Here is a 21,854-nt window from a genome sequence, read left to right on the forward strand (position 1 = left end):
ACTCCGGCAGCAGCTTTGGACTCGGAGCAAGTATACATGCCCGTCCTCCCGCTGTCTATCCGTTCCCACCTTCCTCTTCCGGCAATCAAGCCGGCACGGAGATCGAAACCCTCACGGCTCTCCCCAGCTCTCGGCTCTCGGGCCTCGCCTTGGCGGACGAGTTCCTCAAAGTATTGTACGTGACGAGCAGCATTGGTACCTGTTTGATATCAATGGCCCGCGATGATTGCTAAATAGTGACTGAACCGAAGGAAGAGGTAAAGCAAGGTAGCGAGTGTCCAACGAGATCGAACTAGGTATCACGAGTTTGCGGGCGGTGCAGTCAGTTGGCCTCTCTAGAACGCATAGTATCGTTCGAGGGCGAGTGAGTCGAGAGTTAACGAGCTTCATCGCAAGTGCATAAGCCAATTTTGGTGGTTGGATATTCTCTATATGCCGACAGTCATGAACGTAGTAATTCCCGCATGGTCTAAAATAAAGCAATTGGATTCGTTGAGTTGGCAGTCCGCTGCTGCGCCACGTCCCAATGTTCCATAACGCAAGTCCCGTTGAATCTGAAAACGTCCACCACGGCAAACGGCTGCCCTCCACCCACGAGATCCATGCGGTAGTGAATGAATGCGATGTTGTCTTGGAAGTTCTTGTTCATGATGGTGTAGTTGACCGTGTTCGGAGAGATAAAAGGCTCGAGGACGGCAAGAGAGTTCGCGCGGCCGGAGAGAGCGCCGGGGTTGTGTTGGATATAGTCTTCGGCGACGTGGTTCAGGAGGGCCTTGGTTGCGTTTCGTTCTTCGTAGAAGGCTTGCATAAATTCTCCGAGAATGACCTTTTGCTGTTCTGATGTTGCCGGACGAGGAGGGCAGTACGGCGCGGAGCCCTGACGCGGGGCGAGGGCACTTGTTGTCCAGGCGAGGGCGCTGACGCCGAGAGCGAGTAATGAAGATGTACGCATTGTGCTGTGTTTTTGTGTGTTGCGATCTTTTGACGTGTTTTGTTTTTCCGTGTGGTAGATGCGTAGAGCGATGTCTTCGAGGGCGTCGATCAGAATGATCTTATACACGAGGCGGACTGTAGAGGAAAGAAATGCCGATAATCAGATAGATTAAATGGCTCTTGGTAGGAGAAATAGCAGGTTGTAACACTGATAGGAGTTCATCCAAACTGCGCCATGTGCCTCAATGCTAAGAAACTCTATTACTATAGACCCTTGTTGATCCCTGCTCAATACCATTGGCCAGGACCAGAACTGGGAAGTCGCAGTTGGATTAGGGAATGACCAATGGTTGAGTGAGCGTTTTACTCATGACATCCTATTTGTAAAGCCGACGGGATTACTTGGATTTCGAATACTCAGTGTCATTCTGGTGCTGCCTCGAAGGAAACGATTATCTTGAGAGAACATCGACCCCTCAATCGCTCAGAACTCAGAATTGTGTTGCAATAGTGTCCGATCGTATACTTCAATCCTGCAAGATTGTCTATTCGAACGATCTGAAGTGCAACAGACGAAGCATGAGCTCGATTCTGGAAGCATTAAAGAATGGGGTCCCCTGGTGACGATCCTCAGCCCATCGGCACAGTGCCGAGCAAGGCCCGCGGTAGCGCATGGTTTCTAGGTTTCGGGAGTGGATACCGAGGCAGATGTTCCTGGACTAAGTCATCTATATCTTTCTTGACACCGGTTGACTAATCTGATGTGATGACAAAAAGTGCGGGAAACTGGCATCAAATTGATTCCGATAGGCGGTGTTCGCACCTATATCGAGACCGCAGAGAAATCCTACCTCACTAAAGGTACCCAGTAAACAAAGCTGCATGCATATGACACTAAGACGGCCCAAGTTCTAACGTGGGCTATCTGCAACATGCATGAAGACCACATCACCAACATCGCCGGGATTCTCATTGTCAGAATATCACAAAGCAAAACCCAAAAGGGCGTCCCGAAAGCTACTCACGCGCGGTTGTGACTCGAAATATGTCGACTGGCTCCGCGACGGCCACTTTCGAAACACAGGCAAGGAGCAATGCAACATAGACGCTTCCCACGCCGAGAGCGCCCAAGACGAACACCAGATCGGAACACTTGACCGCAGCTGTGCCATACGCACAAGGGAACTGGCTGTAACTATCACCGCGGTGGAATTTCCAACTTCCGACTCTTTTATTGCGATTGTGAACCAGCTCCGGGTCATTTAAGTCTCCACTCCGGTTCTCGAGTCAGCATCGGCGTGTGCAACGTGACCGGGCCTAAGCACGCAGCCATTGACACGGCATCTTAAAGGCCGAAACGAGTCAACAGAAGCAGGCAGTCGCTCGATAGCTCGTTTCAGGGGCTTCGTCTTGTGAAGGTGGAGTGACATATTGCTAAATACTAAGCAAACAGTATATCGAATCGTGTCTTTAGCTGATGAAGACATTCTCTGACGGGCTGACGGCGCATGGATGGGAGGAGAGCCAGTTCTCGACGCCTTCGACGTCTTTCTTCCGAGAAATTAATGAAACATATCAGCCGATCAATGCTCAGTACATTACTACTGACTTATCAGCATTGAATGATTATAGAAACACTCACCATTGTCCTCTGAATTGCCCAAAAGCTCGTCGAGCAGGTTAGAGCGACTCTCTATATGCTCATCCCAGAAGGCACTGGTTAAAGGGCTTGGCATCACTGCACTGTCAATCAATCCGATCAAGTATTCATTTGAGGCCCAACGTTAAGTTGAGGCCCAAGGAGGAATGATGCACAAAAGTGGCCGAACTTGGAGTGAACTAGGAAACTTGAATCTGACCTCCGCAAGCATCAGGAGACGTCATGCATCGAATGTTTTCTAGGTCTCAATTACTGTTTCCAGATTGATTGACGAGTCCAGCTTCTCTTGTAAACAGAGGATATTGTTCGCATGTGCTGGCAGGGATTCATTCCGAGGCTGGTGTGCGACGATTTCGTCATCTGGTCTTGGTGTTGGTGAAGCTGAAGGCATTGTGTAAGTGAGAATGAACAGATCCATTTTGTACGACAATGCTGGCTGCCCCTCCCTTCGGAATTGAAAGCGCATGTTTGGGCTTAGCCTGGCCAGGTTTCCTTGCAACATTGATCTCGAATTGGATGCGATTAGTCTCGCAGCATCTATGAGGTAGGACGTAAGGGATGAATGTGACCGTTTTCCTGTAAGGGGTGACATGCTGGTGACTACACCTGTCTGCTCTTGGCATTCCAGAAAGAAGTTCTCCCGGCAAAACTCAATAAAGAGCAATGATTTTGCTGCTTCGCTCATCTGAAATTCATTGAAGGACTATCCGGCTCCGAATTCCGCAATATCCGAGCGGCCTGATTTAGCTTCCGCTTGGGGCTGAACTATTGATGTGACGGCGGTGGGATCTACGACAGCGACAACTAAGCTAACCATATATGTTCATTGAGACAAACGCGATAAGTTACCAACAACGCGTCTGTTCTAATCATGAAAGGGGTGAGTCACAACCCTTGGGCGATACTCTGGAACGCAGCGCTGGCATACAAGGGATGAACACTCCCTCGGAGGAAATCTCTCAAAACCTCACCCGAAGCCTTTTCTCTTTCCCCATGGGGATCCTTTCTAAAGGCCGCTTGAATCGCAAGTCTACACACAATAACCACATCATGGGCATTATCGGAGGGTACCCGAAACGGCGCTTCGGCCGCTTCGGCCGCTTCGCCAATGCAGCTGCAGTGGGCGTCTTTTTCCTATTCTTGTGGATATTCCGTGAGCAGCTGGGCCTCGATCGTGTCGGCATGGATTCGAGCATGGTGCCATGGATTCCGCGATTAGCCCATCAGGACATCTTTGACTTCGAGCCGGTCAATTCAGACGTCATCCGGGGGGTTTGCGACAGGACAGAGTGGGATGCAGGGAAGGCGATGCAAGTTGTGTTCACATGCGACAACAATGTCGGTGGGATTGGAAACATCCGTAACTCGATCTTGAACTGTGTGCGATACACGATGCTGGCTGGAGGCTCATTGGTCATGCCGCGCATCTTCAAGCGCAACGACTCGGACATCTCTCACATCCGGACGGGGCGCCGGCAGGAGATGGAGTACCTCTTCGACAGGCAACACTTCATCGACTCGCTGCACCTCTCGTGCCCACAGTTGCGCCTCTACAACGACACCGACGAGGTCTACGAATCCCTTGGACCAGCGCGAACATGGTCTCTCGGCCTCTTCCCAGAATCCCTCGTCGATGAGGAGCACATCGCCAGCACGGGCATCGAGCGCCCGCAAAAGTGGCGGTCGCAACTATACCGGTGGCTGGAAGACATCAACAACACCACCGACGCCGCGCCGACCGGACGCCTCACAGAGGGCCCGATGATGGTGGACCTCGGCCGGTCGTACCTCACGTACCCGATCCACAGCGACGGCGAGGTCTTCGCAAACACCTTTGGCACCATCCTGGAGTTCCGCGCGGATGTCCGGCAGCTCGCGAGCGCTACGATCCTCAGCATCAACAAACGTTTCTTCGGCGCGCACTTGCGCACCGAGAAGGATGCTCTAGACAACTGGAATCCAGCGGACCCGACGTGGGAGTGGTCCGAGTACAGCAAGCAGACGAACGCGTTCTTTGACCAGGCGAGTCGGGCGGGTCTATCAGTCATGTACGTCGCGTCTGGAAATGAGACACAGGTGGCAATGCTCGAGGAAGACGCTGTGCCGCGCGGGGTGCGGGTCGTGACGAAGCAGGACCTGCTGACGGGGAAGAACCGCAAGAGGCTAGATGCGTTGACGTGGGACCAGAAAGGAATGATTGACTTTCTGGTCATGTTGGGAGCGGCGCAATTTGGAGGCGTGGGACATTCGAGTTTTGCATGGAATGTCGCACTGAAGAGGCATCTCTTTTCCAAGGAGATTCCCAAGGAGAAGGACTCGTTCTTGAAGGGGCCTCAGATGCTCAGTGACGATATGAGTCAGATTTATGGCGTGCCAGGGAAATATCCCGAGTATGCGTCTTGTTTGTGGCCATGATATTTTTGCAGGTAAGGTGTTAGTCGAAAGGAAATGACCATTTACTGTTCACCCTTGAATGAAGCTGTATTCTCACATTACCTAAGCGCCTGCATGTCCACAAACAGGAGGCCAGGGGGAGACGTTTTGATCATCATCCTGGAGGCTTACTAAGCTACAGGATGCGCGGGGTTGCTTAAGTGAACAAGCACTCTCTCCCGATCACTCTTTTACATCACTCATCACCCGAATGCCAAGACGAATGCCAAGATGGAGACTATTCCAGACCCCAAAGATCTCCCACCGGACCCACGCCTTCCGGGCCAACAGCCTCGATATTCCCGCGACAACATCATCGCCTTTCTTGCGACTTTCTACCAAAGTCTGCCGCACATCGACCCCTCTCTAGTTCGTCGCGCGCCGTCGGGGGGTTGGCCAGAGATTACCCCTGAGTCGCTCGCGGCCTCGGGAATGAGACATCTGAACGAGCGAGTGGTAGACTTAATCAAGCATCTACCCTACATTGATGGCAACCCCCTTTGGATCACTCCGGAAACGTTTCCCATCAACTACCTTACCGCCGTGTCTTTGATACCAGCCGTTGGAGTGTTCAAGCCCAAATGGCTGCATGCTCTGTCCCATGACCTTCAATCCTTTGAAAGTTTCCCAGCTTGGGTGATTCCCCTCACTATGAGTGTCAACAGGGACGGCGACATATGGATACTTGACACAATGGATGGCACAGTGACTAAGTATATCATCACGGGCGCTGTTTACCCCGAACCGGCAGGGAGATATGAAAAGGACGACCCTAGGATGTGGAGAGAGACATTGTGTGATGATATTACTCTTCCACTGGAGGCGTGGCTAGAAGGAATCATCGACAAGTACAAGACATTTCAGTACTTTGGCCTTCCCCGTCATGACCACCCAGGTGTCTTGTCGCAAGGACACTGGGCCGAAGAAACAAGAGTAAGCTGCCGCGCACCTAGTTTTGATTGGACCCACTAACTTTTCACCAAGGCACTCCAAGAGATCATGGTCCAATACGGATGGCCGCAAGACTACAAAGGCGATGAGGGCCGCAGGAAACTAGCAGAATGGTTGAAAAAGGCAAGCATCTAGTGTAAGGGCCAATCAAGCGGCGCAGGCGCGTCACAAGCAGAGTTACAAACATCATCAAAGTTTGTGAATTTGTCTTAGAATCTACAGTCAAGATCTGAACATATCAGATGCCTGTATACATAGGAATATCAGAGTCAAACGACCGCCCAGGTTGGCTCGGAGGAAGGGCTTGGACGACGCTGTGTTCATGGACAGGCGTTGGCTCAGGTGCCGGCGCTTCAGCGGGCGAATTGGCCGCCTGCTCGGCCTTGTCCCTGAACGTTCTAGCGACATCCTTTAGCTTCTCAATCTCTCGTGAGCAACTACTATCTGTGCATTCATCGAAGCCAAGGTGATCGCGCAGCTCCTCTGGAGTTGCCACCCTGGTAGAGTTAACGCCCTCCACCACTAAGCCTGCTGGCTCAACCCAACGCTTTTGTGCCGGACCATTGGGCCAGGTAGCTCTCAGCGCTGCCTCTGCGGCGTGCGTATCAAAGTAGTCATCCTCGTTGAGGAGAGCGTAGCCAGGGTGCTTCACTCCGTTGATCGTTGGCACACAGATGTTGTTCGCGATACCGTAATCGTTAGAGTCATCAGGGAGACCATCAAAGTCTAGCTCCCAAACGAGACGTGAAAGTGCCACCTTTGTCAGATGCCACTCAATGGGCACTCGGGCATCTGGATTGATGACGGTGACGGTTTGATGCATATCACTGGCCACAGGCGGCTGACGGCACTTGTCGAAGATCTTTCCGGCTTCCCGGTTGTCGACCAGATCGAGATAGCGAACCATCTGTCCATCTACCGAGGGTGGCTTCGCACTGAGCAATCTGCGTACCTCTGTATCACCATCCTTGATCATGGAGGTGAGCAAGCTGTACCCATCGTTCACAGGTGCCATGACCGCTGGCGGGTATTCGTCTGGGGAGCATCCGTTAGGCGCATTGATGACGGGATCCCAGAGGGCTGTCGACCGCTGTTGGTTGAAGACTCCTGTGATTGGGCGTTTCTTGTCGTCGATCTTGCGGTAAGGGCAGGTGATGGTCTTGTACTGGGGGTAATTGTCCACAATGGACTTGTAGTTCTTGCAAGCCTCCGGATAGACGCCCCCATTACCATTGCAAGGAATCTTGTAGCCGTTGCCTGGAAGCTTGCTCGTCGAGACTACAATTTCACTGGTTCGATGAGATGTCATGTAACGCTTTTGTCTCTTGCAGGGTCTCCCATCATCCGCACGTTTCGCGTTTGAAGGACACGAAGAGGTCTTTGCCGGTGACTGTTGAATATTAGCATTTGGCTGCGTGTGAGAACCAAAAGAAAGATGGTGAAAGAAACATACATGAGTAGACTTTGGCGGTCGTGACACTGTCTTGGATGGCTTGTTGAACGAAACGGAGTGTTCCTTGCCGAAAACCTTGAATACCGCTTTGCCTTCTTTCTCAATGCCATCGGTACAAAGTTGAATCAGGGCTGGAGTCGCGGCGATCTCAGCAATATCCAGAATTTCGCCTAGATCCACTCAGGTTAAAATGCGAAATGCAGGGGCGAAATGAAAGAGTCATGGAAGTCGTGGAACATACCAATGATCGGGATCGCAGCCTCAATCAACTCCAAGGGTGCTAAGAGAGCAGGAATAGCGAGTCGACAGAAAGCCTTGGCTGCAATGTCGAGAGCTGCTTGTTCAGCCGCTTCTTCGGCCAACTCCTCGGCCTTTTCTTTGGCTTCCTCCTCTAGCTCTTCTTTCGTTGGAGCTGATTCAAAGCCCTTGCAGCAGTAACTCTGAATACCACCAGTGCACGTCTGGTCGCCATTCTTGCTGTGGTTGTTCGTATCCTGGAGGACCTCGGTCTCTTCATCATCACAGCCACCCATGCATGACAGACCTAAACCGCGATAGCCGCGCCACTTGCAAGTGCCCATAGTCGTGCCGTCATCGCAACAGAGCGTGCGATACTTATTTTTGTCGCAGCGATCACTGGTTGAGAGCATTCCGGGCTGCCCATTCATCTGGGTGACCGGATTAGTGCCCTTCTTGCAGCTCGCTCCGCAATCTGTCGTGTAACATGACACTCCGGCGACCAGTCCTTGAGCCATTTCCTGGGCGTCTTCTTGCTGACCAGTGGTGACACCGGAAGCGGGAGCCAATCCATTGTCTTCTCCCTGGTCCCTTTGATCCATGGCCCAGACCTAATTCACTGAGTTAGCTTGGCAATTACTTTAGGCAGAATATAAGTATTACTTACCATTGTGCCTCCCAAGCAGCGGGAGTTGGCAAACTTGCGCTTCTGTTCAAAGGTGTCGTCGTCGTCGTACGAGACCCACTGGTTGTCATCCCAGGTAATCCATTTCACCATGGCGTCCTTGTCCCATACGGGCTTTACGCCGTTGTAGTCAATGACTCCATTGATCTCTTGCAGGGTCAAGATGCCCGATGCATTCGAACATTGCCCTGCCAAGGCACCACCAGAGAATTGGCACACGCCGTTGGGCTTATTGCAAGAGGGATCAGAAAGCGTGAAGCTGCGTCCGTACCACCCGAGGCCAAGTATGACCTTGGCAGGCTTCACGCCAGCTCTCCATAGGAGATCGAGGCCCATATCGATCTCAGTAACATTAGTATGAGGTGCAAGGTAAGGTCCGACGAACTTGGACGCAGCGTCCCAAGTTCCGTGCACTTCCAAGTTATGTTAGTCCAAGGTTGAGTAATATTGTGTTGGAGATTGAGTGAGACTCACAGTCATAAGCCATGAAGTTGAACCAATCGACATCTGCTGCAATAGATGCAAGATCAAAGTGCTGAAGATACCAGTATGACGTCGGCAGCGTCATTGAAATTCCGTAGCGTGAGCCTGGCAGAGGTCAGTCGAGCCGAAATGCCATTAAACTAGATAGGAATCGCACCAAAAGCAGCCCTGAGCTCTTTCGTAAGAAGAGCGTAGTTCTTCTTGTCTGCTGTGACGCCGCCTCTGTCGTCGGCTTGAGGGTACTCCCAGTCAAGATCAACACCGTCGAAACCATACTGCAAGTTCATAGATATCAGTCTTAGGAAACAATCCCTCCAATGACGCTATTCAGACTGGACTGTTGATGGTATCTTACGTGCTCCATGAAGTCAATCAGGCCAGAGATGAACTTCTGCCTGTTACCAGATGTGCTCGTCATGTCGCTGAAGGCTGTCCTGGTAGCTCCGGGGTCGGTGAATGACCATCCACCAACAGAGATCCAGGCCTCTAATCCGGCGTTGTTCTTCTTCAGTGCTGTGAATCGGCTGTAAAGCTTGCCAGTCTCGGTGTCCATGGGAGCAATCTGGAAAGTCTGTGGATCAAAGAATGCAAAAGCAAAGTTGATGTGAGAGAATCCGTTGAGGTTGAGGTCCTCCGGCGAAACTGCTTGGCAACTGCGAGTGTTGGACCATCCCTCATAGTAACCAATTGTGCGCTTAGAGACAGAATTGCCTGAACAGGATGGTCTTGTGACATTTCCACAACCGCCGAAATCCTTTTGGCAGCCTTTACCGCAGAAATCACTTGTAGAACCACAGAACCTGGTTTATTGATCAGAGAATGCATGCTTGATATGGGGTAGTAAAGGTTCATCAATTCTATCACTTACCCAAACTCAGAACAGCAGACACTCAAGGGGCATTCCTGAGAGCCTTCTTTGCCGTATTGTCCACATTGAGCTTTGGCATCACAATTTGATGTGCAATTGCCCTTGCCACACTCTGTTGGAGAGTAGCCGCAAAGCCCATTGGTACCACAGCAAGCCGCATTCTCACATGGAGTGTCTGCATTGCATGTGCCAGTCGGAAGGGCTCGTCCGGTAAGAAGGTGTTCAAGAGAAGGAATTGAATAAGGAGTGATAGGCGCGACGTGATTGTTAGAGTCTAAAGGAACGGCTGAGATGAGGAAAGGAATGGCTGCCATAAAGGCGTAAAGAAGAGTGAGTGGAAACATCCCCGTGGCCTTGAACGACTCTTTGGAGTCTGGAATGATGGGTGACTTCGAAGCGAACCAGTTTCTAGAGCAGAACGGCAGCTCCCAAGACACAAATATTGCAATCGTGTTAACCCAAACTCAGCTCTTGACAGTCGAGAAGCGGCGTGTTGTTCATCAACAGGCAACAACAGCGTGCTCGCTTGCTGGCTCCTGATCCACCCCGGGCTGCAGGGGTTATGGTCGCATTTCGACTCGGGCCATTTGATGCAGCGTGAGATTAAGCTGATGCTATGGGTACATGAAGCGCCGAATACCGCCCATTTCAGATAGATTTATGGATTGCAGGTTGCTAAAAGCTCACCCTTGAACACCCTCAACATGTCGATCCAGGCTCTGGTGATCTGACTGTCTCGGCGGCTTCGACCGGCTTGGCAGGAATCCCTCGTCAGCCTGACTTGAGTTGGTATCAAATGACCCTCTTTTGACTGAATTATCATCTCACCTGCTTCCGAAGCCATCCCAAATTCAAGACCAACGGCCGCAGGGAGTAAGCAGGTTGGTTGCATAGAGTTGGCGATGTGACCCTTCAAGCCTTGTTGGGCGGAGAATGTCATCTAACCCCCGGCCCCTGTCATAAAAAAGCTTACCTGGACTTGGCTACTCTTGGCCGTTCTTGGCTCCCCTCGGCACGAAAATGCCGCTGACATGAACCACTTTTTGAGTCCAGATGACTGCTGTGCCGTAGGCTACTGAACGGCATCGGGCCGCTGTGCTTACTTGGAGGCAAGAAAGATTGAGACAACTCCTTTTCCTTGCAGTTTGGACTAGCAGGCAGACCTATCAAAACGCGTCGCAGCTCGCGTAAAGGAAGAAAGATGCGATTGCCGACTCAGTTGCGGGACATCCGACTCCGGCAAGGATTTCAACCCTGCAGAATGAGGTCCCGTTGCGTGCAGTTCTTCAATCTCCTCGGCTTCAATATCACACGGCCAGGGTAGAGCGTTCCTTGCAGGCCCCATACTTAGAAGCCGCAGCCTGCAGCCTAATGCAACTTCCCTTAGCACTTTGGTACCACTGCTGTCAGACCAATTTCCGGTCTACTAGTGCCAAATCTGATGCCGACAACATCAATGAGAGACTCGTACTAGCTGATCATCTGTCGGTGTCTTTCTCTTCCAGTCAATTGTGAATGAGTCCAAGGTCCATATACCGAAGGTTTCGCACATGAGATGAGCCGCAGCACCAATCCCGTGTCTGTCCATTCCTTACCAGAACAGAGCCCGCCTCTCTGAGCAATTTACTTCATCATGGAGAGGCACTCATTGTGGCTTCTGTTCGTTGCACTTAGTTTTCTGCAAACATGTCACTCTTTCAACCTTTACCCAGCTATCAACGGCGATAAGCTCGCCAAGTCACTGAACGTCACATCAGACTGCATCGCAGCGCTGTAAGTACTTACGTTGCACCCGAGACCTCTTATAGATGCATCAGCTCATAAGTGAGATAGGAATCAAACTATTCCAGAATGCGATCAGACGTTACTACAGATGACGATGAACGTAGAGAACTACTGGTGGACCGATGACAACCTCACGGCTGTCTGCGACTCAGGCTGTGCTGAAGCCGTTGGATCGTGGAACTACAATGTCTCTGATCCTTGCTTCGAGCAGTCTTTCACTGCATATGGAAAGCTTGTGCCCATATGGACAGTCACTGAGCGAGTTGTTGACAATCTCATCTTTGCCTGTTTGCCGTCTCGGTTAGTCTCATTGCCTGAAGCCATCTCTGGAAGATCATGCTGATTGTTTAAAGGTCCGACAACTACACATACTGTCTCACAGAATCTCAGGAGTGGGTTGGAGCCGATGTGTTGCGGGTCGACTGTGATGCCAATCCCTCAGATCCAACTTGCGGCGGCAACTCCACGGACATCCCCGAGGCGAATGTTCGCCTAGCCAACCTGTACGAAGACGATGTTGTGAGTTGGACTTCTATGAAGTCATCGTACGCCTCACTGACATGACATCAAGTTATGCAATGACTGTTTTATAAATCAGCTTTACACTCGCATCTCGTCCATCTTCGTGCCGGATACCGACTACTCAGACTATCTTGCAGATCAGATTTTTGATATCTCAGACGTTTGCAACAAAACTATTCCCGACTTCACTGTTGCACTGCCTTGGGATTATCAGACTGCATCGACCCTGTCTTCCGTAAACGTGGGATCTTCAACGAGTGTCGTGGCCACTGCCACCTCCACTGTCGCTGCCACGACCACATGTGTTGGTCAAACTCTTGGCTCTGCCGCTGCGGCAAAGAGAGATAATGCTTTGGACTGGATCAAGAGGTCCACGCCTGGGTTGGAGCCTAGGCAGGCATCGTCATGCGATGACTTATCGTCTCAGTATGGCGTCAGCACTGGCGCACTTCAGTGGTTCACCAACAGTGAAACCTGCGCTGTCTCAGGCTCGGTGTGTCTTCCTCAGCGGTGCACATTACAGAAAGTTGGAAGCAACGAGACGTGGTGAGTATCACGAACCAATCTTTTCCATTCTCTGCCACTTTTAGAGCTAATGATCATCCTCAAAGTGCGAGTATTGCGGCATCCATCGGCGGTGACACTACTATCGTCCAGTTTAAGAAGTGGAATACGTACATCCTTGGACTTTGTGACAGTCTTACAGAAGGCCAATGGGTATGCATGAGGTAGGGAGGATTTTGATCTACTTTATAACAATCGCGAAGTGGACTGACCAATATTCCTGGATAGTTCCCCTGGCGTCAACGCTACATACACGTTGCCTGCGCCACCCTTAGGCACAGAGGCCAATGCCGGAAATCAACAACGAGGAGGCGCTGGTGGCATCGTATCGGCCACGACGACCGCGACAGACATTGTCAACCCTGTGTCAGGAGGAACAGCCCCTAGCCCAACCCAAGACGGGCTTGTCACCAATGTAAGACGAACCGTTGATGATATTCAACATGAAGATGCGAGACTAACTCTGAGATTTCCAGTGCAATAACTACGCAAGTGCTACTGCTGGAGACGGATGCGAGGCGTTTGCCACGCGCAACTCGATTGCGCCAACACAGCTCTATGCATGGAACCCAGTCCTTGGCACTGCTGGTTCCGAATGCTCAACCGCTCTGTGGGCTAGTGAGTATTACTGCATCGGCACGTGGAAGCCGACCCAGACTTCTGCCGTAACCGCGCCAGGTCCAACCCAGACTGGAATCACGTCTAGCTGCAACAAGTACGCAGAGGCTATCTCCGGTGACGTCTGTACCGTCTTTGCCACTCGAAACAACATTACCACCGCTCAGCTGTACGCTTGGAATAGCGTGCTGGGAGCCAACGGAGAGAACTGCGCTGGCTCCATGTGGGCGAACGAGTACTACTGTGTTGGTGTCTCTGGATCATCATCCGCAGCGACCACGACACAGGCGACGACTGCCACGGCTGCAGTCTCGACGACTGCTACTCAAGTCACAGCTCCTGGTCCGACTCAGACCGGCATCGTCTCGAGCTGTTCCAAGTTTGCCAAGGCTCCGTCCGGAGTAGTCTGCGGCGACTTTGCGAGCAGCAATAGTATTTCAACCGATCAGTTGTATGCATGGAACACAGTTCTCGGTTCCAATGGAGAGAACTGTGCGTCTTCAATGTGGGCCAACGAGTACTACTGCGTCGGCATCACTGTGGCCGCCCCTGGCCCGACGCAAGATGGCATCAACTCTAACTGCGCTCGATACGCCGAAGCACCTTCGGGAGCGACCTGCACCACGTTCTCAAGCGCTAATGGAGTTACTTTGGCTCAATTGTATGCTTGGAATCCGGTCTTGGGAACAAATGGGGAGAATTGCGCCACGAAGATGTGGGCTCAGGAGTATTATTGTATTAGTGTTACTAAGTAGAACGTCGTTCGTCCTATTCAGTGAATCCAAAGCTGAGAGAACTAGTCTTGGGGTTACATTGAATACCGGACCTGAAATCCTATTAAAGCTGATGTGATAACGATAAATGGAGAGGAAGCTCAAGCGAATGTAGCTCATGGTACTGCAGTACATTAATGACTGTGCTTATTGTTTGGAAGTAATGACAATGGTCGTACAAGAAAAAAGAATGAGTACCAACGCACTAAAATACCATTCATGGCTGTATTGTTACTTATTCACATAGCCCGATGTCTTTTTTGCCTTTTCTTTGTCTATTCTTATTGATCAGACCTTCCCATTCTCCGAAAATCTCCCACCATGTTCGAGCTTCTGGATTCTTCATCTTACTACCCCACATCTCATGAGGTAGTCTCTCCGACCTCTGAAAAGACATTTCATGTCAGCCCGTAGAGTATACCACAAAGAAGAAGTTCACACAATGATTAATGATCTTTGCCGGTTCACGTCCAATCTGGGGCTTTTGGATTTGGTACGTCGGAGGATGTCAAATACTAAGTCACCGACTACCTTACTCAGAGCACTTGCAGATGGGACACACACTCACAAAGGTAAGTTTAAGATAGCGAAAGTAGATAAAGCCTCACTTTTTATGTCATGCAAGCTCAGAAGAATCATTGGTCCACATGTCATCGCATTCTTGGCCTGCATCTGCAGTTGGTTGGTGGCGACAGGTGTAAGCGCCTACACGTACCTTCCAACAAAAGACGTGCATTCTCGGCCCGGTGAAAGGCCAGACATCTTCCCAGCATCAGGCATCAATGGCGCAGCAGGTCGCATATCCTCAGCCAAAATAACGGGCACGCCAAGATCCATAGGTGTAGTCTTGCAGCAAAGCCCCCAATGCTAAGTCGTACTAACTTTCAAAGAAAGTGTGGCCTGACAATTTTCTTTTTAACCACCACACATTCCAAAGCTGCAGGAGGCCAACCATTTGTTGCAAGTTGCAGCAACCTGTGTCTCAGCACGCGATGAGACTACAAATTTGCAAAAAGGCCTCGATTTTTGGAGTGGAATTTCTCCCACTTTGCCTACTATACCTAACGACCAACCTCTCTTACTCTATAATCATCAATATTCTCCCACGAAAGAGATAAACATGTCGGAACAGCAAGACGTCTACCGCATGTGCAGAGCACTATTCAAGGGAAAATCCAAACAATTGAAGAAGCCGCTGATTCGCAAGACTCTCATTGACAATCAGAGCGCTTTACATCACCTATTTACGAGATATGGCGAGATCAGGCTTACCACAACGATCCAGTCTCTCCTCAAAGCCGGAGCTTTCGAATCAGACCGTCGTGCCCAAGCTATGTTTCCCGAGCTATTCCAGACCACTCCACAGCAGGATGCGCAGAGAGAAGCATCTGAAGCCGACGCGGCAAAGTCTGTTGCTGAAATCTTGGGTGGTATGAGGCATGGCGAAGACATGGAGCCAGCAGAGCCAGTGGCGCCAACGGCACCAACTTCGTTAGCGTGGGGCTGGGAGGTTCCGCCTATACCGGACCTGGATGATGAACTGCCAATACAAGACGCTGCCGCTTCTCAGACAAATTTTGAGACGAACTGTAGTAACGAAGGTATGTTGCAGATTGTAACGTGTTGAAAGCCAACATTGACGGATTTTCCAAATCTTTACAGCGCCCTCCCGGACAGATCCCAAGATACCTTCCCTCTATCCAACATATCTCCCTTTCACCACTCAACATGCTATTCTTACAGCTTCCCAGAAGCTGCTCGAAGAATGTTGCTTCGATTTCGCAAAGAAGTGGTTCCCCGACGTGCTCCAAGGCAAAGGCTGGGAATGTGCGTCTGCGGTCGAGTTGACGAATTGGGTCAAAATCTTCAACGCGGAGGTCCTCACGCTTCCCCCACAAGTCATCACCATGACAGACAAAACCATCAATGAGGTTTTTGCGCCGACCCATAAGTTACGACACACAGCAGTTCACAGATTGCCAACGACAGCCCGCGAAGTTATCCGACTGATCCGAGCAGGAGTTGAACTGACGGAGACTCTGCAAGACTTCACGCGGGCATCTCAGCTAGAGGATCTGATTCTTGAGGTCGACGAGAAGATCAAGACGATGGAGCTCACGAAGAATGTTTTGGAGGATCGTGCTGCCGCCCAGCTCGAGGATATCCGCCGCCAGCGAGAAGACCTTGATAGACAAGAACGCGAGTTTATCGAGAGCATGATCAAGGAGGATGAGGAACACAAGACTCTCATTGGCAGCCTTCTTGAGACTGCTGTCGCTGAAATTCTGGAAAGGAAGAACGCCAAAAACCAGGTCTCTGATGGGGACGAGACTGATGGCCAGGATATCTACCTCGAAGTTGGCGAGATCACGAACAGGGATGCCGAAAGTTTGGAAAACAAGGATGACTCCAAAGATAGCAATGGGCTTTGGCGGAAACTGACAGATGCTTGGTCCGGAATGACTTTTGGTCCGAACAAAAAGTTTCTCTTTGGGGGTTTCTAGGGGTACGAAGAGTCGAATTAACACCACTTTGAGGCTTCTACTCGGGCTTGTTGGCAGTATGTTTTGCCGAGAGAATAATGATTAATCATCAAGCCAGACACTGCAATCTTCAGTATGGGCGGAGAAGGATGTACATGTGTACTTATTTATTATGTTTTCTCTTGCTACATGTATTGAGGATATCGAAGTTGTGATTATCAGCTGAACTATTCCACCGCGGCCATCAAATCTTTGGGTCCGGCTAGTTCTCAGATAGAAGTGACGGGTAGCGACGCACGGCCTCCGAGGATGTCGTTCGCGCCTTACGGTGGGTGAGTGCTTTTGGACCTCGCGCTCACCGAGACCGCCGGCTGGCCGGAGGAAGAGTCTCGGAGGACCGACCCCGCACTAGGCCAAATCAAGAGTGATGCGGGGCTGTCAGGAACCAATCAAAAGAGTCAATCTCAAGATCCAAAGGTCAATGCCCGTGCTTCCTCAGATCGACCTTTTGGACCCCTCATTGATGTTGTGTTCCCCGGTTGCGGGATGCAAAAGATAAAGATAAAACCAAGGTCGATAGCCAGATGGAACCAAAGATACTCCAATACTGCAATTCTACGGTATTAAAGATACCCGGATGCCATAGCCGGTCGCACATAAGCGGATGTCACGTGTGACGGACAGCAAGCAGCGGCCCCGCCGTCGCCACCTTCCCGACCCCCCCGGCTTTTCAAATTTTCGTCCCGGGCCAGAAGGAAGAGGAAAAAAAATATGGCGAAGGGCGTGGGGCAATCACGCAAAGGGCGCTTGCCATGCCGCTTTGCTAGCCGGCTCCTTTTGCGTTACCTTAGTCGAGTGGTCCCTACATCTAGCCGCCGCTCATTGTCACTGCCTTAACCTTTCTCTTTGACTGAACATACTTGCCGCGTTTCTGTTCCTAATACAATTCTGTCATTGGAATCCCCGGCCGACGACATGCCAAACATGAATGAGGAGCAGCCTCTGCTGGTCGAGGACCCCATCTGCGAGGAAGACATCTCGAAGCACTTGCTCGACTTTGATCCCAACGGCGATCCTGAGAACCCCAGGGAATGGCCCGCACCTTTCAAGTGGACTCTGGTCGCATTGCTGGCTCTCACCGCGTTCACGGTGTACGACAACCATCATACCTGATGTGTATTGCATCAAACATCTCGTGACCACATTTGAGCTGACATATGGCACAGCACTTTCACCTGCATCTCAGTCGTTCCTGTAGCCGCCCACATCATCCAAGACCTAGACCAGAATGAAGGCGCAAACTCACCGGCGAGCGCCCTGCTCGTCACAATCTGGGAGCTCGGTGAAGCCGCCGGCCCTCTCCTCATCGCGCCCCTTTCCGAGATCTACGGACGCTACCCCGTCATGAACGCCGCCAACATCCTCTTCATCATCGCCACCGTCCTCGCCGCTATCAGCACGAGCACCCCGCTCCTCATCGGCGCCCGCTGCCTTACTGGTCTTGCGGTCGCTTCTAATGTGTTGAACCCGGCCATCATTGGCGACATGTTCGTTCCGGACAACCGCGGCTCGGCGATGAGCATAGTATCCCTCGCCCCGCTCATCGGCGGTGCGGTCGGCCCCATGATTAGCGGCGCCATTGCGCAGACCCTCGGCTGGAGACAGGTTCTCTGGATGAGCGCTGGTTTGGCGACCGTGTGTGAGATCTTGTTCCTCACTTGCTTCCGGGAGACGTATAAGATGACCATCTTGAGACGACGTGCCGCGAAGCATGCTGACGAGCACGGGGCACCGCTTCACCCTGCCGGAGTTGATGACCACAAGAGCCTTATCAAGCTATGGGAGTCGATCAAGCGGCCTTTCTATGTCTTGCTCAGGTCAAATGTTCTGATGGGACTGTCGTTCTTTGGGTGCATAACTTTCGCCTACTTTTACGTCATGTCCATCAGCTTGCCTGTCATTCTCCAGGATGTCTATGGTTTCTCGCCTGCCCTCACTGGTCTCTCATTCATGTCCTTCAGTAAGTCCTACTCTGAACTTTTGCACGATACGTTTGTGTTCTAACGGTCACAGGTATCGGTTCATTCATCAGCGTCATCGTCAGCAACTTCAGCCTGGATAGGATCTACGTGAAGCTTCGCGGCAACGACCCCGTCGGACGTCCCGAGTACCGGCTCCCGCTCGTCATCATCGGCGCATTCACACTGCCCCTCTCCATCACCGCCTACGGCTGGATTGCGGAACTTCACCTTCCTGTCGGCCTTCTTCTCCTGTCGGTCGCGATGCTCGGCTTCACTCTTCTCATGGCCTCCCTTCCTCTCTCCGCCTACGTTGTCGACGCCACAGGCCTGTACTCTGCTTCCGCCATGACTGGTGTCATCGTGACGAGATGCCTAGCTGGAACTTTCTTACCCCTTGCGAGCGGACCTATGGTGCAGTCTTTCGGTTATGGTTGGGGGTTCACTATGCTGGGAGCTTTCAGCATCTGCCTGGCGCCCATCCCGGTGGTCATCATGAGATACGGTCACGTTTGGCGCCAAAAGTCCGAATACACGAGAGATGCCTGAAGACGTCATGAGTTACGATACAACTATCATTAAAGCATATTGCCGGGAACGAAAAGTGATTTACAACGCGTTATTGCTATATACAGTTTGGGAGGGGGTTTCTACTTAACTTAGATTCGGCGTTAATGAGAGGCATATTTCAACAGCTTTGTGAATAGAATCAATTAATAGTCAATCATCATACAGAAGCATTGTCAGGCTTGTTTTTGTTCCCACTCTTGGAAGGCCTCAATGGCTTCTGCTACCGAGTCCCGCCCCATCAACTCCATCCGATAATCCTCATCCATTAACCGCCACCCCGTCGGCGACAACCCGTCTGTCAGCGGTGCACCCGTCATCTCCGCATCGCGAGCCTCCTGCTCCGGCCCGTCACGAACATGATACCATTTCCGATTCGAAGTCGCGCCCTGCACGTTCAGCGTCGTCCGGTCTTTCCGAAGCGTCTCATATAGCTTTAAGATCCCGGGGATCTGTGGTACCATGTTTTCAGCCCCCGAGGAGTTCTTCAACAGACCAAAAAGCTTCCCAATCACGGCGCCGTCTTCAACAGCCATAGCTGCGCCTTGGGCTTGGTAGGGCAGACTTGGATGGCATGAATCACCCAGCAGAGCGAAGCAGCCCTTGGTCCACGTCTTCAACTCAGGATGCGTGCATAGCTTCCACTTTTGCACTCTCGGTATCAGCGAGATGAGCTTTGTCAATCTAAGCCAAGGATTAGTAGCCACACAGGATGCGTGGAATCTCACCTGGTAGCTTCTCAAGCAGCTAGAAACTTACGTATCATCCCATCCGCGATAACTTTCCCTCATCTCTTCGATATCACCCTGCACGCGCTTCTCTCCCGGTTCCATGTTATCCGGCCTGATGAGCACGAGGTTAAACTCCCGCCCTCCTCTGACGGGGTAGAACACGGTGTGTTTGTCGGGTCCCATCCACACCGTAGCCTGCTTCCGCGCACAAAGATCGTCGACCCGGGGATCATTCAGAGCTTTGAGGTAGTCAAACGGAAACGTAGCGCGATACGCTAGATCCCCCGTCTCAACAGGCGGCGAAGCCGTTCCAAGAAGCTGATCACGACAAATAGACCAGAGCCCTAGCATCCATCATCAGCAAGCAAAACGTCCCAGCCTGCACATCCTACTCACCATCAGCACCAATAATCACATCCCCGCCGATATCATCCCCGTCCTCGAGATACACCCTCTTTTCATCAAAATCAATCCTCTCCACATCCATATCGAGACACAGATCCACACCAATCTCCTTGCACGTCTGCCACAGGATGTAATGCAAATCGGCCCGGTGCACAACCATCCACCGATCGCCGTACCGGGCCTGCGCGTCTTTGGCCCAGAGCGTGTGTAGGTGCGCGCCGTCGGCGTACCTGCGATACTCCATCCCGTCGATGACGACCCCGCATTGGAGGAGTTTGTCGAGGTAGCCTAGTTGTCTTGCGATTCTAGTCCCGTTGGGTGGGAGCTGAAGACCTGCGCCGATCTAGATAAATGTCAATTTAGATAAACGAGTGTATCACTGAGAGCGGGAAAGGGAATCGTGAATGGCACTTTGGTGAGCTTACCGGGACCAGTCTATTCGCCCTCTCGAGAACAACCACCTCAAGCCCCTCTCTTCTACAGGCTATGGCGCAAGCGAGGCCGCCGAGACCTGCGCCGATGATGAGGACTCTCATATTGGCATTTGACCCTGGACGAGTAAAATTGCAGTCAGTTGGACCGGTGGCGGTCACCTTGGATCATTTTGTTATCATCGAGATTCACAATCTGTCCTGTCCCATCACGTCCGTAGCCCACTCCCGCTACTTAAAGGGTCTTCGGCTTGAACCTGCATCATGCAGGAAACCCCGCGCCGGATCTCTGCCGCGCCCCACTACCGAACCACTGAGTGTCATTCGCGCCGAACTCTGAGGGGCAAGTCATGCAGCGAGAAACAGTTTCTACGGGGTAAGAATCTCTTGAAAACCACCAATTTTTCGAAGGCTGGCGAAGTATCACCGGTAGACATCGCTTTCGGAGAAATCTGATTGGATAGGGGCTACGCTCGACGGCCTCGCGGGTTCTTACCTGCGGCCCGAGTCTGTTCACTCTGCCGCCCGACCTTGGATAACTGTTTCGCTGTTCCTTGAATAAGTAGGCTAAATAGGCAACCAAATGCCCCCACGCTTTCGTCCTCCTGCGGCTCAGAACCTCAATTGGAACGTTTGAGCTTGGTCTATTAATCGGAATACCCGAATCTTCGCTTTCGGGGCGGGGTTTCCCGAAGATGCCCATTACGTCGAAATAAGAAAGTACGGTAAATCCCCTCCAGTAAGGGAATCAACACCTTCTGCCATCATCCCTTCGTCGGCACAAGCATCGGTGTCCTCGATTACTCATTCAACCTAGGTAAACCACCCCGGATTGCCCACTCTACTTTCTCGGTGACCTCTGGACTGGCATATCTCCGTGTCCGACATCTCCATGGGGACGTGGCAAAAACTCATCCGAACATGAATAGACTCCAAGATCTCCAACCCCGCGATATCCGCCACGTCCTGCCCCAAAGGTGATGATTTTGCTGCCTTCTCCTAATGACACCCAAAAGCACAAAATTCCCCGAAATCGCCGAACCGGCCTTTAGTTTTTTCATCTCAATATTCCATGTGCTGCTCAGCGGCCAGCCGCACGCTGCCGTGCACGGGCACAGGGATTTCACGCCGCGCCGCGAACGATGTACAGATTGCCATGAAGGTCATGAGGCCCGTGATAGACCACCCGAGTCTGCCGACGGCATCTTCGGTCGCCAGGGGGGCGGGGGGCGGAAGAGAAAATAATCAGTTACC

General features: G+C 51.7%; 7 protein-coding genes across 7 annotated transcripts; 4 read left to right on the forward strand and 3 right to left on the reverse strand.

Annotated features, from left to right (window-relative positions):
* Positions 1-469: 469 nt before the first annotated feature.
* CPAR01_06474 (uncharacterized protein) lies at positions 470-952 on the reverse strand (the record flags this gene model as incomplete). The annotated part of the gene is made up of 1 exon (XM_060490746.1): positions 470-952. The coding sequence occupies one exon, from the start codon at positions 950-952 to the stop codon at positions 470-472; it is 483 nt and encodes a 160-aa protein (XP_060349620.1).
* Positions 953-3,643: 2,691 nt separating this feature from the next.
* Positions 3,644-6,112, forward strand: CPAR01_06475 (uncharacterized protein; the record flags this gene model as incomplete). The annotated part of the gene is made up of 3 exons (XM_060490747.1): positions 3,644-4,983; positions 5,197-5,959; positions 6,011-6,112. The coding sequence occupies 3 exons, from the start codon at positions 3,644-3,646 to the stop codon at positions 6,110-6,112; spliced, it is 2,205 nt and encodes a 734-aa protein (XP_060349621.1).
* A 103-nt stretch (positions 6,113-6,215) lies between these two features.
* Positions 6,216-10,047, reverse strand: CPAR01_06476 (glycosyl hydrolase family 18; the record flags this gene model as incomplete). Its single annotated transcript, XM_060490748.1, has 8 exons — positions 6,216-7,367; positions 7,431-7,600; positions 7,672-8,278; positions 8,335-8,765; positions 8,827-8,940; positions 8,993-9,110; positions 9,191-9,635; positions 9,704-10,047. The coding sequence occupies 8 exons, from the start codon at positions 10,045-10,047 to the stop codon at positions 6,216-6,218; spliced, it is 3,381 nt and encodes a 1,126-aa protein (XP_060349622.1).
* Positions 10,048-11,336: 1,289 nt separating this feature from the next.
* CPAR01_06477 (LysM domain-containing protein) lies at positions 11,337-13,947 on the forward strand (the record flags this gene model as incomplete). Its single annotated transcript, XM_060490749.1, has 7 exons — positions 11,337-11,476; positions 11,537-11,788; positions 11,842-12,007; positions 12,087-12,556; positions 12,622-12,738; positions 12,803-12,989; positions 13,051-13,947. 7 exons carry the CDS (start codon positions 11,337-11,339, stop codon positions 13,945-13,947), a joined length of 2,229 nt encoding a protein of 742 aa, XP_060349623.1.
* Positions 13,948-15,085: 1,138 nt separating this feature from the next.
* CPAR01_06478 (uncharacterized protein) lies at positions 15,086-16,469 on the forward strand (the record flags this gene model as incomplete). The annotated part of the gene is made up of 2 exons (XM_060490750.1): positions 15,086-15,566; positions 15,628-16,469. 2 exons carry the CDS (start codon positions 15,086-15,088, stop codon positions 16,467-16,469), a joined length of 1,323 nt encoding a protein of 440 aa, XP_060349624.1.
* A 963-nt stretch (positions 16,470-17,432) lies between these two features.
* Positions 17,433-19,015, forward strand: CPAR01_06479 (major facilitator superfamily transporter; the record flags this gene model as incomplete). The annotated part of the gene is made up of 3 exons (XM_060490751.1): positions 17,433-17,599; positions 17,675-18,468; positions 18,522-19,015. The coding sequence occupies 3 exons, from the start codon at positions 17,433-17,435 to the stop codon at positions 19,013-19,015; spliced, it is 1,455 nt and encodes a 484-aa protein (XP_060349625.1).
* A 194-nt stretch (positions 19,016-19,209) lies between these two features.
* Positions 19,210-20,705, reverse strand: CPAR01_06480 (uncharacterized protein; the record flags this gene model as incomplete). The annotated part of the gene is made up of 4 exons (XM_060490752.1): positions 19,210-19,717; positions 19,793-20,108; positions 20,161-20,512; positions 20,595-20,705. 4 exons carry the CDS (start codon positions 20,703-20,705, stop codon positions 19,210-19,212), a joined length of 1,287 nt encoding a protein of 428 aa, XP_060349626.1.
* Positions 20,706-21,854: the final 1,149 nt, after the last annotated feature.

Source organism: Colletotrichum paranaense, assembly GCF_030867605.1.
Source record: "Colletotrichum paranaense strain IMI 384185 chromosome Unknown Scaffold_5.1, whole genome shotgun sequence".
NCBI lineage: Eukaryota > Fungi > Ascomycota > Sordariomycetes > Glomerellales > Glomerellaceae > Colletotrichum > Colletotrichum paranaense.